The sequence below is a fragment of the Pelophylax lessonae genome (genome assembly GCF_965119305.1).
Source record: "Pelophylax lessonae genome assembly, chromosome: 2".
Taxonomy (NCBI): Eukaryota; Metazoa; Chordata; class Amphibia; order Anura; family Ranidae; genus Pelophylax; species Pelophylax lessonae.
Genome location: NC_138769.1, coordinates 719,851,618 through 719,867,298, shown reverse-complemented (window position 1 = coordinate 719,867,298; position 15,681 = coordinate 719,851,618). Strand labels below are relative to the sequence as shown.

The 15,681-nt window shown below is 41.3% G+C and overlaps 1 protein-coding gene across 1 annotated transcript in view; it reads left to right on the top strand.

Annotated features, from left to right (window-relative positions):
• LOC309546762 (odorant receptor 131-2-like) overlaps positions 1 to 15,681 on the top strand; it is a gene marked incomplete at both ends in the record, with an annotated part of 108,462 nt that overhangs the window by 22,964 nt on the left and 69,817 nt on the right. The window contains 2 exons of the mRNA XM_082246453.1: positions 6,286 to 6,438; positions 6,793 to 6,951. Coding sequence (XP_082102579.1) covers positions 6,286 to 6,438; positions 6,793 to 6,951 — 312 coding nt within the window. The remainder of the gene's footprint in view (positions 1 to 6,285; positions 6,439 to 6,792; positions 6,952 to 15,681) is intronic.

Genomic DNA, 15,681 nt, shown 5'->3' with positions numbered 1-15,681 from the left:
AGCGACTTGTGTCCCTCCTATTAGAACGGGTCCTGTAGCACACAATGGACCGCGACTTGTCAATCTGACAAGTCGCCTGACAAGTCGCGGTAGTGTGAATGGACACTTCCTCTGATTTGGATGTACATACCCTCAAATTAAACCTGAGAGTATGCACTTTGAGCCCAAATCCATTATATAACTATAGCTTGAATATGTTTTGGTAAATACCTGTAAAAAACTAAAATTGTGCCTGTGTCCATGTCCAAATATATATATATATGGACCTAACTGTATGTGTTGCTCCAGTGTGGCACACATTAAGAGAGAGGCGGAAGGCAGCACAAGGGGCCAATATGTTATTGGCCAATGAGGCCATATACTGTAAGTCTTTTTTTATCATAAAAAAAATGTAAAAATAAAATACAACTATATAGTGGGAAATATGGGACTTTTCGTTTTAATGGGTCCTATTTCCCCTGCATTTTAATTCTTTTTTTATATCTATGGCAAACAAAAGAGTCATGTGGTGCATGTGATGTGGTTCACTATGTAATATTTGTTTTTTAGAGACATACACTCACCGGCCACCTTATTAGGTACACCTTTTCAATTGCTTGGTAACACAAATTGCTAAGCAGCCAATCACATGGCAGCAACTCAAAGTATTTAGGCATCTAGACATGGTGAATTCTACTTGCTGAAGTTCAAACTGAGCATCAGAATGGGGAAGAAAGGGTATTTTAGGGACTTTGAGCGTGGCATGGTTGTTGGTGCCAGACGGGCTGGCCTGAGTATTTCAAACACTGCTGATCTACTGGCATTTTCACACACAACCATCTCTCGGGTTTACAGAGAATGGTGGTAAAAAGAGAAAATATCCAGTGAGCGGCAGTTGTGTGGAGTAAAATGCCTTGTTGAGGTCAGAGGAGAATGGGCAGAGGTTTGAGATAATAGAAAGGCAACAGTAACTGAAATAACCACTCGTTACAACCAAAGTGTGCAGAATACATCTCTGAACGCACAACACATCGAACCTTGAAGCAGATGGGCTATAGCAGCAGAAGAGAAGACCAGTCAGCTGAGAACAGGAAACTGAGGCTACTATTGGCACAGGCTCACTAAAATTGGACAATAGAAAATTGGAAAACGTTGCCTGGTCTGAGGAGCCTCGATTTCAGCTGCGACATTCAGATGGTAGAGTCAGAATTTGGCATAAACAACATGAAAGCATGGATCCATCCTGCCTTGTATCAATGGTTAAGGCTGTGGTGGTGATGTAATGGTTTGGGGGATTATTTCTTGGCACACTTTGGGCCCCTTAGTACCAACTGGGCATCTTTTAAAAGCCACAGCCTACCTGAGTATTGTTGCTGACCATGTCCATCCCTTTATGACTACAGTGTCCCCATCTTCTGATGGCTCCTTCCAGCAGGATAATGCACCACGTCACAAAGCTCCAATCATCTCACCACTGGTTTTTTGAACATGACAATGAGGTCACTGTCCTCCAATAGCCTCCACACTCACCAGATCAGGTCACTGTCCTCCAATAGCCTCCACACTTACCATATCTCAATCCAATAGATGTGCAGCCGACAAACTGTATGATGCTATCATGTCACTTTGGACCAAAATCTCTGAGGAATGTTTCCAACACATTGTTAAATCTATGCCAGGAAGAATTAAGGCAAAACAGGGTCCAACCTGGTACTAGCAAGGTGTAATGTACCTAATAAAGTGGCCATTGAGTGTAATTTTAAGTATCAGTATGTTGTAATCTGGCAAAAGGGTATTTTTGTGCCTTGTTTCTAAAGTGCTACTTCCCCACAGAGAGAAAGGGTCCCACCCTGCAGCAAATAAACTGTAAAATGACTTTGTCCATCTTCACCACCTAAGCAAGATAGTAGAGACAGCAACTTCTCAGTCCATGCAAGTTACTTTCTTTGTACATGACAGTGAGTATAAAAAACAGGGGCTTACGCGTTTCGTCAGAAAGCCTTGATCACAGCACATGTTAAAATGTGACACAAAGTATATATAGTACGTGATATACAAACTCCACCTCTTAACTATTTAATACATCAATTATACAATTAAGAATCAATAACTGGTGTGACACTGAGAAAGCAGTAATGGGACAATTATTAAATAAATACAAATGTAAAAATATACAAATGTAAAATATAAAGGATTCGACAAACACATGATATATGAATGGATGAAATTACAAAACAATATTGCAAATGAAATCGACTAACATCTGCGTTTATTTTAACCACTTAAGGACCGCCCCACATACATATACTGTGGCAGGGCGGCCCTTAAGCGCAAAATCACACACTTGTATGCAATTTTTTTCCTTTGGCTCAGGGGCGTCTGCCGCTGGAGCCCCCCTCCCGCTGTGTTCAATCAGTGAGTTTGGCTGACCCGATGTCTACCCAAAACCCGGCGATTGTTCCATAAAAGGTAGAACGGCGGTTTGCTAATAAGGAACACAGAGATCTTGTGTTTCTGCTAAGCAGGAACACGGATCTTTGTCTTCCTTTAGTTAAACCATCCCCCACACAGTAAGAAAGCACTCCCAGGGAACACATTTAACCCCTTGATTGCCTCTGATGTTAACCCCTTCCCTGCCAGTGTCATTAGTATAGTGACAGTGCTTTTTTTTAGCACTGATCACTGTATTGGTGTCACTGGTCCCCAAAAAGTGACCCTTGGTGTCAGATTTGTCCGCAGCAATGTCGCAAGCCCCGCTAAAAAATGCTAATCGCCACCATTACTAGTAAAAAAAATTAAAAAAATAAAAAGTCCATAAATCTATCCTAAAGCTTGTAGACGCTTTAACTTTTGCACAAACAAATCAATATAAACGTATTGGATTTTTTTTTACAAAAAACATGTAGCAGAATACATATTGACCTAAACTAATGAAGAAACTAGATTTTTTACATTTTTTGGGATATGTTTTATAGCAGAAAGTAACATTCAAACTTGTCTTGACTTTTTTGTTTAGCGCAAAAATAAAAACCGCAGAGGTGATCAAATACTACCAAAAGAAATCTCTATTTGTGGGGAAAAAAGGACTTCGATTTTATTTGGGTACAGCATTGCACGACTGTGCGATTGTCAGTTAAAGCAACATAGTGCTGTATCACAAAAAATGGCCTGGTCATGAAGGGGGGTGAACCTTCCGGAACTGAAGTGGTTAAAAAAAGATCCACATCGTATTGGAAATTCAAACCGGCAGGCATTCTGGTCTGAAGGTTAAAGATCCACTACACCTCTCTTTCAAAGAGTTTGCATTAGGCATCACCTTTGCGGGGGGGATCTTTTACATTTTCCAAACCACAAAAGATTAATACTGTATTTTCTGGCGTATAAGACTACTTTTGAACCTCAAAAAAATCGCCCAAAAATGGGGGGTCGTCTTATACGCCGAGTATAATATCTCCAAGGTAACCTAAGTATAAGTATTACCGGTAGATGACAATTAGGGGGGTCGTCTTATACGCCCAGTCGTCTTATACGCCGGAAAATAAGGTAGTTTTATGTCACCCAAATGGACATATATGAAATGTTTGGAAACATTAGACAAATTTTTGTCATTGTATAAGAAGCTCCATGAAAGTGTTTACTTATCTTGACATGAGGGGGTTTTGTAGTACAACCCATGTACTGTTTTTTTACAAATAATGCATTTCACCAAGTATACAACATTGCTAGGACTGCAATTAATGAAATCACGGATTGTGAGTTGCCTATCAGTGACACAGGAGATAACATAGTTACATAGTTAGCCTGGTGGAAAAAAATTACCATCTAGTTCAACCTATAAAAGGGAAAAAGAAAATCAATAAGTAAAAAATATATACAATCCCAAATACACAATCCTCTACTCACAGTTGATCCAGAGGAAGGCAAAAACCCCAGCAAAGCATGATCCAATTTGCTCCAGCAGGGGAAAAAAAATTCCTAGCTGATCCCCTGAGAGGCAACCAGGTATTCCCTGGATTAACTCCACCTATAAATGTTAGTGTCCCGTTGTATTATGTACACCTATGAAAGAATCCAGGCCTTTTTTAAAGCAATCTTCTGAGCTGTCCAGAACCACCTCTGGAGGGAGTCTATTCCACATTTTCACAGCTCTTACTAAGAAGAAACCTTTCCGTATTTGGAGATTAAATCTCTTTTCCTCCAGACATAAAGAGTGCCCCCTTGTCCTCTGTGATGACCTTAAAGTGAATAACTCAACACCAAGTTCACTATATGGACCCCTTATGTATTTATACATGTTGATCATATCCCCCCTTAATCTCCTCTTCTCAAGAGAGAATAAATTCAGTTCTTCTACTCTTTCCTCATAGCTGAGCTCCTCCATGCCTCTTATCAGTTTGGTTGCCCTTCCCTGCACTTCCCCAGTTCCCTGATATCCTTTTTGAGAACTGGTGCCCAAAACTGAACTGCATATTCCAGATGAGGTCCTACTATTGGTTTGTACAGGGGCAAAATTATATTTCTCTCTCCGGAGTCCATACCTCTCTTAATACAAGAAAGAACTTTGCTTACTTTAGAAACTGCAGCTTGGAATTGCATGCTTTTGATTTTTAGAGTGCCTGTGGCAGAAGCGGCTAGTATTTAAGCCACAGCTGTAAGATCCAATGGTATGTAATAGGGATCGACTGATTATCGGCAACACCGATATATCGGGGGCCGATATGCACTTTCCCCGATATATCGGTATTGGCCCCGAAGGTTGCTGATATTTCGGGAAAGTGCATATCGGAGTGATTCCTGCAGCTAGAGGCATCACCCCGGTACCGGCATCCATAGCCAACGGTCGGCTGTCTTGTAATGACAACCGATGCAGCTGAGAAGCCACTCGGCTGTCATTACAAGGAGCGGGTGGGGACGTCTCCCCCGTCCCGCCGCCTTTCGCGGCTCGCCCGGGTCTCCCTTCCCACCGGGAGACCCGGGCATCGTATCTGCACGGCCGCCAAACAGAAGACCCGATTAAAGCCACATTCGGCTCTGATCGGGTCTCCATGTAAAAACCCAGAAGTCATGTCATGACATCACTTCCGGGTACTCTGCGCCAAATTCAAAAAAATTACAGCATTCAAAACAGCCAAACTTGGCGTTTTGAATGCTTTAAAGTGCAGAGGAGGGGTTTGGAGTCTTTTAGACCCCCAGATCCCTCCACAACAGTACCTGTGAAAATAAATAAATAAAAACATTTTTAAATGTCCAAAAATATCGGCCAAAAACGATATTTGATGACCAAAATATCGGTATTGGTATCGGCATTAAAAAACTATATCGGCCGATCACTTGTATGTAACGAAGTCGTTCTGAGAGCAGCAGAATTAAATAGGCTAGGAGACAAAACACTGCCCAAGTTGTTTGCCCAACTACTTAAAAATCTGCACCCCACTGATAACACAGGAACAAGATCCTTATTAGCAGATAGATATTTATAAATGATATTCTTTACATTGTTATATTCCTGTGAAAAGGCAGTTACAAAAGTGACAGGACTGTGTCTATCTGGCAGAGGGTCACTCCTATTACCCCTGTTGCTCTTACGGGATGTGCAGTTCAGGAGGGTGGATCTAACCTTACCAGAGGCCAAGTGGACCACTCTGTTAATAAGTAATTTATTATACCCCCCGTGTTTTAAGTCTAGAGGTTATAACATCACATTTTGGGGAAATACTCTCTAAGCTAGAGTAGTTACGCCTGGCCCTGGTATACTCCCCTACAGGTATTGAGCGTATGGTGTGAGTTGGATGGCAGCTGGTTGCTAAAAGTAAAGAATTTCCAGCACACTCCTTACATCAGGTGTGAGAGTGTACGGTGCCATTGGCATCGTCTCCCATAAGAGTGACAACTGAGAAGTTGCCATCTCTACTATCTCATTGAAGTGGTACTTGTGTTTGATGGTTGGAGGACACCAGAGCCAGAGCACCCCCCCCCCCCCCCCCGGTGGATTCCAGTACAGGCTTGCACACGGATTCCACTGTTCTGAGTGCTGCACGTGCCTAGTTCAGATTCATCAGGAATGTATTTAGCTATTTCACCTGCAAATTCAATTGGACTTTAAATGACCTAAATGCTGACTTTAATTACTGTTTATGTTATATTTTTGTATAGAGCTGGAGGTAATCCAGAAAACCAAGGCAGGCTCAACACTTTCCTCTTCCATGATGAACTCATCACTTCATCAAAGCAACATAATTCAACTGACCTTCAGTAACAACAGATTTGGCATTTACCTTCATTTGATTTTTCTATTTTTGATTGCAGTTTTTTTCTGCTTCTTTTTGTACTTCATTGTGGTGGTGCTCAACATCTTCTTCACCAGTCCACATGTCCGGGAGAATGCTCGTTATATCCTCTTTGTCTACATGCTTGTGAATGACATGTTGTATCTCTTCTTTGGTTCCGCTTTGTTGCTAGGTGCGATGTATTTTCTATACATCCCTGTACCGCTTTGCTACATTTTGTACACAGCTTCATCAATGACTTTTCGAGTGACCCCAGTCACCCTGGCAGCTATGGCTCTAGAAAAATACATAGCCATATGTCACCCATTACGACACAAAGACCTGTGCACCCCGCAAAGAGCCAGTGCCACTTTTACCCTCATATGTACAGCATTGGCAATCCCATATGCAGCCGAATTATGTCTTATGTCTTCATCATTTACAAATATATTCAATATCCAGGTCATATGTAGAAAAGAAAGCCTGTCAGTAAATCCCTTTCAAAATGTTTTAAGGTCCCTTATTCTTGTATTGTGTTTTGTTTCAGTGGCCATTGTCATCTTATTCACATACATCAAGATCACGATGGTTGCTCGGAAATTTAGCTCACAGTCTTGTTTTGCCTCCAAAGCCAGAAAAACCATCTTGCTCCATGGCTTTCAACTGCTCCTATGCACAATGTCTTTTCTGTCCACATTGACTGAAGGTATTCTTGCCGGTCAAGCCGAATTATTACCTGGATTCAATTTCTTTGTGTTCATGTGCATGCCAAGGTTCCTCAGTCCCATCATCTATGGGATCCGTGATGAATATTTGAGGAAACTCATTAAGAAGTCTTTAACAAGAGACTTCAGACGCTAGAGGACAAAGCGACGTGGGTAAAATTGTAAGCTCATTTGGACTTAATAAACTTTATAAAACCAAAAGGCTCAGCTATAAAATTGTAAAAAGAACAATGCAGATATGAAAAAACTCTGGGCTTTGTTAAAGGCAAATTCCAGGTATAGCAATTTTTACATAGTCACATTGGTCCAGCTTTGACCAAAGTAAGTATGTTTATGCCATACCTGGTAGTGACTAGAGATGTACCGAACTGTTCGCCGGGGGACAGTTCCCGGCGAACTTAGCATGTTCGCGTTCGCCGCTGCGGGCGAACATATGCGATGTTCGGTCCGCCCCCTATAATACATCATTGAGGCAAACTTTGACCCTGAACTTCACAGTCAGCAGGTACATTTCCAGCCAATCAGCATACCTCCCTCCCACACCCTCCCACCTCCTATAAATAAGCAAGGGCAGCATCCATCTTAGATCATTCTGAAGAAGTGTGTTAGTGAGAGCAGGGAGAGCTGCTGCTGCTGCTGCTGTTAATAGCTAGGGACAGTTGTTAGTCAGTGTTCCTGGTCTTGCTAGTCAGTGTTCTTGGTCCACTACTGCTGTAAGGACAGCATCCTGACAGCACCCCAAAAAGCCCTTCTAAGGGCTGGTATTTGTGTAATTTTATATATATATATATATATATATATATCTAGTGTCCCCAAAAGCCCTTTTAAGGGCTGGTAATTGAGTTTTTTCTTTATATATATATATATATCTAGTGTCCCCAAAAGCCCTTTTTAGGGCTGGTAATTGAGTATATATATATATATATATATATATATATATATATATATTGTACACTGCAGTTGCCTGCCCGCTGTGTGTGAGAGGCCACAGACCTACCACAGACTGTACTGTGTGCACACCACACTCATTTCGGGTGGCACAGGCACAGTACCTTGCATTTTAAAAAATATATTTTTTTTTCCTCTGTCATAATTGCAGTGAGTGCTGTGTCAGGTCCACAGAGTGCACTGTACCCACTGCAGTGCACTGCCCACCACTGATATATATACGGTGGCACAGCATCTTGTTGCAAATTGAAAAAAAAAAATATTTTTTATTATTGCAGTTGCCTGGGCTGCCAGTGACTGTCAGGTCCACAGAGTGTATTGTGCTTACTGTAGTGCCACTGAGTGCCCACCCACCACTGATATATATATACGGTGGCACAGCAGCTTGCAAAGTAAAAATATATATATTTTTTTTATAATTGCAGTTGCCTGGGTGCCAGTGACTGTCAGGTCCACAGAGTGTACTGTGCCCACTGCAGTGCCACTGCCCACCCACCACTGATATATACGGTGGCAGGCATGACTTTTTTTGGATTAGTGTCTGGGGGGGTCTAAAAAGCGTACCTGTGAAGTTTCAGCTCTGTAGCATGTCCAGAACTAGAAAAAAAGATCATATAGGTGTAAAAGGGGTTCCCACCATCCCTGCTCTACTGAAAAATTATCTTTTTTTCTGGTTCTGGACATGCTACAGAGCTGAAACTTCACAGGTACACTTTTTAGACCCCCTAGACACTAAATCACACAAAAAAGTTCTTAAAAATTGTCATTTTTGATAGAGAGCCAATTATTGGAAAACTTAAAAAAAAAAAAAAAAACTAAAAAAAAAAAATGTCTTTGGATTTATTGTCTGGGGGGTCTAAAAGGTGTACCTGTGAAGTTTCAGCTCTGTAGCATGTCCAGAACCAGAAAAAAAATTGAATTAGGGTTAGGGCTAGGGTTAGGGTTAGGGCTAGGGTTAGGGTCAGGGCTAAGATTAGGGTTATTTTTAGTGCTTAGAGTTAGAGGGGTGGGGGTAGGGCTACTAACTCTAACCCTAAGTATCTCACCGTAACCCTAAACCTAGCCCCTAACACTAAACCTAACCCTCTAACCATAACCCTAACCCTCTAACCTTAACCCTAACCCTCTAAGCCTAGCCATAAAAATAACCCTAACCCTAAACCTAACCCTAGCCCTAACCCTAACCCTAGCCCTAACCCTAACCCTAGCCCTAAGCCTAACCCTAGCCCTAACCCTAATTCATATTTTTTTCTTGTTCTGGACATGCTACAGAGCTGAAACTTCACAGGTACACTTTTTAGACCCCCCAGATGCTAAATCCAAAGACATTTTTTATTTTTATTTTTTTTTTTAATTTTTCCAATAATTGGCTCTCTAACAAAAAATTACAATTTTTAATAACTTTTTTTTTGTGTGATTTAGTGTTTGGGGGTCTAAAAAGTGTACCTGTGAAGTTTCAGCTCTGTAGCATGTCCAGAACCAGAAAAAAAATTAGAATTAGGGTTAGGGCTAGGGTTAGGGCTAGGGTTATTTTTAGTGCTTAGGGTTAGACGGTTAGGGTTAGAGGCGTAGGGGTAGGGTTACTAACTCTAACCCTAAGTATCTCACCGTAACCCTAACCCTAGCCCCTAACACTAAACCTAACCCTAACCCTTAAAGCTCAGTTCCTGTCCCATTTTGGTCGGTTCTGGTCTGTTTGCGGTTGTTTGCGGTGCGTTAAACGGGGAGTTTGGTCTGTCACTGTGAAGCGGGCGTAACCCTTACACTACCTGATCGATACAACATCATACCTGATCGTATACACACACTGGATGTTTTAAAGCACGTTATTCCAAGCAATTTAGGAATGTTAGGTGATTTATGCCCTTTATGGAATAAAACCCGACTCTGCGTCAACTACGTAATTTTCCATGGGAGTTTTGCCATGGATCCCCCTCCGGCATGCCACAGTCCAGGTGTTTGTCCCCTTGAAACAACTTTTCCATTACTATTGTGGCCAGAAAGAGTCCCTGTGGGTTTTAAAATTCGCCTGCCTATTAAAGTCTATGGCGGTTCGCAATGTTCGCCGGTTCGCGAACATTCGCCGATGTTCGCGTTCGCCGTTCCCGAACGGCAAATTTTATGTTCGCGACATCACTAGTAGTGACATCACCCCCTCTCCACCTCATTCAATCAGAGAAAGCTTTGCATTCATTGAAAAATGAAGAGCATTCTCTGAATGATGCCCATACTGAGACGGGTTAATAAAGGGCTAATCAGGGAATTTCCTGAGTCCATTTAAATCTATGTAGAGATTTTTTAGCACAATAAAATTATCAAAGAAAATATGAATTATGAAACAATACAATAAATAACAGTTTTTTTTTACCTGACATTTATTTAAGATAGATTTTACAAAAGAAAAAAAGAATAGGTTACGGGTTAACTACAGAGTACATCTACATAGTCCCTTGAGCACATAGGGCATCTTAGGTTTCAAAAATGACTGTCTGACAGTTTCAAAGTGTGTAAGCACAGCATAGACATCAAGAAGTGGCTGCCAATACAAGGAATGGTGAATACATAGAGAAATCTAAGTTAAACAACAGTAAATAGCAGTTAAACAGAACACTCTATAAGCCAGGGAGGAGAATCCTTGGCCTATTTAACAAAAACAAGTATTCCAATGTACCTCACAAAATATGGCTACCACTAATGAATATCGAAAAGTTAAAAAAGAAAAGAGAGAAAAAGGAAGAAAAGAGTAGAGATATGTGGGCTGCCAGTCAGGTCCATGTCCAGCCTTCTCTATGTGGTTGAGTGAGAACGAACCTGGACTGAACAGGAGTCAATCAGTTGGGGGGGGGGGGGGAGGTTCTAGGTAGTCACAAAGTTCCTAGACTTGATTGTGTTTTTCCAGAGAGTTATTTATGGAAGCAGTTATGTAATCCATCCTCTTAACATCCCAGACTCTTGTGTGAAGTTCCATCAGGGAAGAGGGCTCCTTACATTTTCATTTGAGAGCAACCAGGCATCTAACTGCTGTTAATATATGCATCAAAAAGGTATTAGATGTATAAAGAAACGTACGAGAAGAAAGTCCCAAGAGAAAGGTTTTGAGAGAGAAAGGAATCCAGGACCCAAAGAGGGAGTCTATAAGGGAATGAACAGCTCACCAATAGGGAATAAGGAGTGGACAGCCCCAGTAAATGTGCTGCAAGGTGCCCAGCTCCACCGCCAGCATCTATTATCTACAGTGGGGTATATTGACCTGAGGGCTTCACAGAACAGCTGTATTTATTCTGAGATTAAATTACACACAGGTGGACTCTAGTTACTAAATAGGTGACTTCTAAGGCCTCTTTCACACGGGCGTTTCGTATGTCCGTATATCACCCCATCCGTTTGCGGGTGATATACGGACATAATGCATGTCAATGGGATTGCGGATGTCAGTGGATGACCATCCGCTGACATCCGATTTGCGTCCTTTCAGTTCTGTTCCATTTTTTGAAACGGAACAGAACCCTATTTTTCTTCCGTTTAAAAAACGGAAAGGACGCAAAATCGGATGTCAGCGGTGTCATCCACTGACATCCGCAATCCCATAGACATACATTATGTCCGTATATCATCCACAAAACGGATGGGATGATATGCGGACATACGGACCGAATGACACAAATGTCATCCGTGTCCCTGAAAAAAAAAAAAAAAAGTGCCGGAGCGGATCGCAATACGGTCCGCTCCGTGTGAAAGAGGCCTAAAGGTGATTGGTTCCACTAGATTTTAGTTAGTGGTGTCAGAGTAAAGGGGGATGAATAAAATTGCACGCCACCCTTTTCACATATTTGTAAAAAAATTTGAAAACCATTTATTATTTTCCTTCCACTTCACAATTATGTGCCACTTTGTGTCGGTCTATTACATAAAATCCCAATAAAATACATTTACATTTTTAGTTGCAACATGACAAAATGTAGAACATTTCTAGGCACTGTATATACTGGAGATTACGTAGCTTCCTACTTTCTGACTGCCTATCACATTTCTTGTGGTGCTAAAATGCCAGGGCAGTCCAATTCTCGACACCCCCCCCCCCCCCAAAAAAAAAAAATACCCCTTTTTGCAAAGCACACACCCCAAGAAATTAGCTTTTTTTTTTTTTTTTTACACAAAGTTGTCACTCAAATGATATATTGCTCACACATGCCATAAGTATATGTAAAATAACACCCCAAAACACATTCTGTTACTTCTTCCAAGTGCGGGGATACCACATGTGAGAGACTTTTTGGCAGGCTAGCCACATACAGGCCCCCAAAATCCAATGACCAGCTTCAGGCTTTTAAAGGGTGTATTTCCTCATATCACTTACTCACTACCTATCACAGTTTCGGAGACCATGAAATGGCAAGATCGTACAAACACCCTCAAATTATCCCTTTTTGGAATGAAGAAACCTCAAGGAATTTGATAAGAGGCATAGTAAGTATTTTGTGGATCTCATTTTTTGTCGCAAGGTTTTGAAATTTTAAAAAAGAAAAGAAAAAATACATTTTCGTTTTCTTTCTTCATTTTCCAAAAACTGCGGCAACAAATGAGATCTGAAAATACTGTCTTTTAGCAAATACCTTGGGGTGTCTACTTTCCAAAAATGGGTCATTTGAGGGGGTCTTGTACTATCTTGGCCTCCACAAATGTGACAAGTAGTGAGGAAGTGTGATGAGGAAATAACACGCTTTCAAAGCCTGAAGGTGCTTATTGGATTTCGGGGTCCTGTGCGCAGCTGGACTGCCAAAAAAAGTCTTACACATGTGGTATCCTCATACTAAGTAGAAGTAGAAGAATGTATTTTAGGGTGTATATACACATGGCATGTGAGAGAAGTTTATCATTTGAGTGACAACGTTCCGAAAACATGTGGCAAAAAAATAAATAAAAATCTTCTATGTACTCAACATGCCTCTCAGCAAATACCTTAGGGTGTCTACTTTCCAAAAAGAGGTAATTTGGGGGTGTTTGAACTGTCCTGGCATTTTATGCCCAACATTAGAAGCTTCTGTCACACATCATCCACTCTTTTAACCACTTGAAGACCAAGCCTTTTCTGACACTTTTTGTTTACAGGAAAAAATACTTTTCTTTGCTAGAAAATTACTTTGAACCCCAAAACAATTATATATATTTTTTAAAACAGAGGCCCTAGCGAATAAAGTGGTGGGTGTTGCAATTTTTTATGTCACACAGTATTTGCGCACCGTTTTTATAAATACATTTTTTTTAGGGAGAAAAATACACTTTTTTTAATTTTAAGGTACAAAAAACACAATATATTTCCCAATTGTTTGATAAAGTATAAAATATGATCTTATGCTGAGTAAATAGACACCAAACATGATATGCTTTAAAATTGCACATGCCCTTACAACAGCAACAAACTGCAGCACATAAATTTTTAATATCTATAGGCAACGCTTTAAAAGCCTTTATAGTTTACCACTTTAGATTTACACAGGAGGTCTAGTGCTAGAATTCCTGCCCTCGATCTGAAGTTTGCGATGATACCTCACATATATGGTGCAATTGCTATTTACATACTAACATGAGACCGATGCTTGCACCTTTGCGCGCGAGCACAGGGGGACAGTGGTGCTTTAATTTTTTTTTTATTATGATTTTTTATTTTTACATTGTCCCTTTAATTTTTTTTTTTTTTTATTACTTTTATTGTTATCACAAGGAATGTAAATATCACCCGTGATAACAATGGGCAGTGACAGAAACTCTTTTCTGAGAAATATGGGGTCTATTGGACTCTCCTCTGCCCATAAAGCATCTGACCACACCAAGATCGGTGTGATCAGATGCTTTCCCAATTTAAAGATAGTGCTGTTTTCATCTGGTGAAACCAAAGTGATGAAATGCTCATAGCTTACGGTTTCTTAGACCATAGAGATGATGAGAGCTGTTCCGGTCTATGGTCAGCTGGCAGAATCGCCAGCTGCATTCTCAGGTTCCCCGGTGGGACAGGAGAGCCCGAGAAAACTGTGGAAGGTGGCGGGGATAGGGGGAGGGGGATGCCCCCTCCCACTGCTTGTAAAAGCAATCTAGCAGCTAATTAGCTGCTAGGATTGCTTTTACATGAAAGCCTACCACTGGTAAAGCGATACCAAGATGATGCCTACATCTGCAGGCATCATCCAGGTTTAACCACTCAAATTCCAGCGACATTCCAGTATGTTGCTGGTCCTTGTTGGGCATATACCGTATGTTAATAAATAAATATATACAGCGCTATATAAACCAAAGGTATTGGAATAAAACAATACACCAATAAAGTGACAATATGCTTGATACAAAAAAATGTATATTAATATCTCATTAAGTGCAATATATCAAGTGTACATAAGGTGCATTCCAAAAAATGAAGTGCATGAAAAGTCCAATCCACAAGTAAGCCAAGCCGTGAAAAAAGATAAAAATAAGGTGCTTGATAGGTGTTTCAATATAATAAAGTGCTCGTAACACCACCACCATCTAGCCACAAGGTGGCCTCTCATCTCACTGAGATGATATGCAGGCAATGAATCCTCAATAAATAAGCAAAAATTTGGGGGAGCAAACCCTGAACATGTATATCTAATGCCGGTGCAGCTATAAACCAAGCGACATGTATATTAAAAAAGAATAGCGCACACATGCAAAAGAAATTACTCTCAAATATGGAGACAATCCATAAATAAAAATGGGGATTTGGTCCCACCATATGGCCATATCGTGCTCAAGCCCACCACTACTTCAAAGTACCCCATTATCAGTGGGTCCTACACTATCCATAAAAAAAGAGATGAATCCAGCCTTTCTAACCCTTGGAGACAACACTCCTTGCTGGGAGAGATGTGCTAATGCACTACAAGGGACTCCACCTATATCTACTTGATAGTGGACACTGATAGAGTACAGGTGTGTGTGGGGGGTGGGGTGCTCAACCCCAGAAGTCTGGTCAGACCGAATACATAATAAACAAGCAAAAAATTGGGGGAGCAAACCCTGAACATGTATATCTAAAGCCGGTGCAGCTACAAACCAAGCGACATGTATATTAACCACATGCCGACCGAGTACGGTAATAGTACTGCGGCAAAGTGGTTCGTTATCGTCTGACGACGTAGTATTAACGTCGTCAGACACTCCCCCTTCTGTGCGGCGCTTGCGCGCCGCCGGAGGCTCGCTCCCGCTGTTTTCATTCACAGCGGGAGTCGGGCCAGGGGAGGAGCAGCGGCGATCGCCGCTGCTCTGCCCCGATCGCCGGGGATCTAGTGTAGAGATCCGCCCGCCTGTGTAAACACAAGCGGACGGATCTCCATAGTGACAGGGAGTGACAGATCGGACTGTTCAGCATAGCTGGACATCCGATCTGTCCATGACTCACTCAGTCACCTCCCCCCCTACACGTCAGTAAGCACCAGGCATACATTAACCCCTCCCTCTCCAATAAAATTAACCCCTTCCCTGCCAGTGTCATTTTTACAGTAACAGTGCATATATATAGCACTGATTACTGCAGTAATGTCACTGGTAACCCCAAAAGTGTCAAAAATGTCAGTCAAGGGTCCGATCTGTCCGCCGCAATGTCGCAGTCCCACAAAAAAAATCGCAGATCGCCGCCATTACGCGTTAAAAAAAACCACCAAAAATGACAGAAATCTTTCCCTTTGTTAGTAAACGCAATAACTTTTGCGCAAACCAATCAAAATACGCTTATTGTGATTTTTTTTACC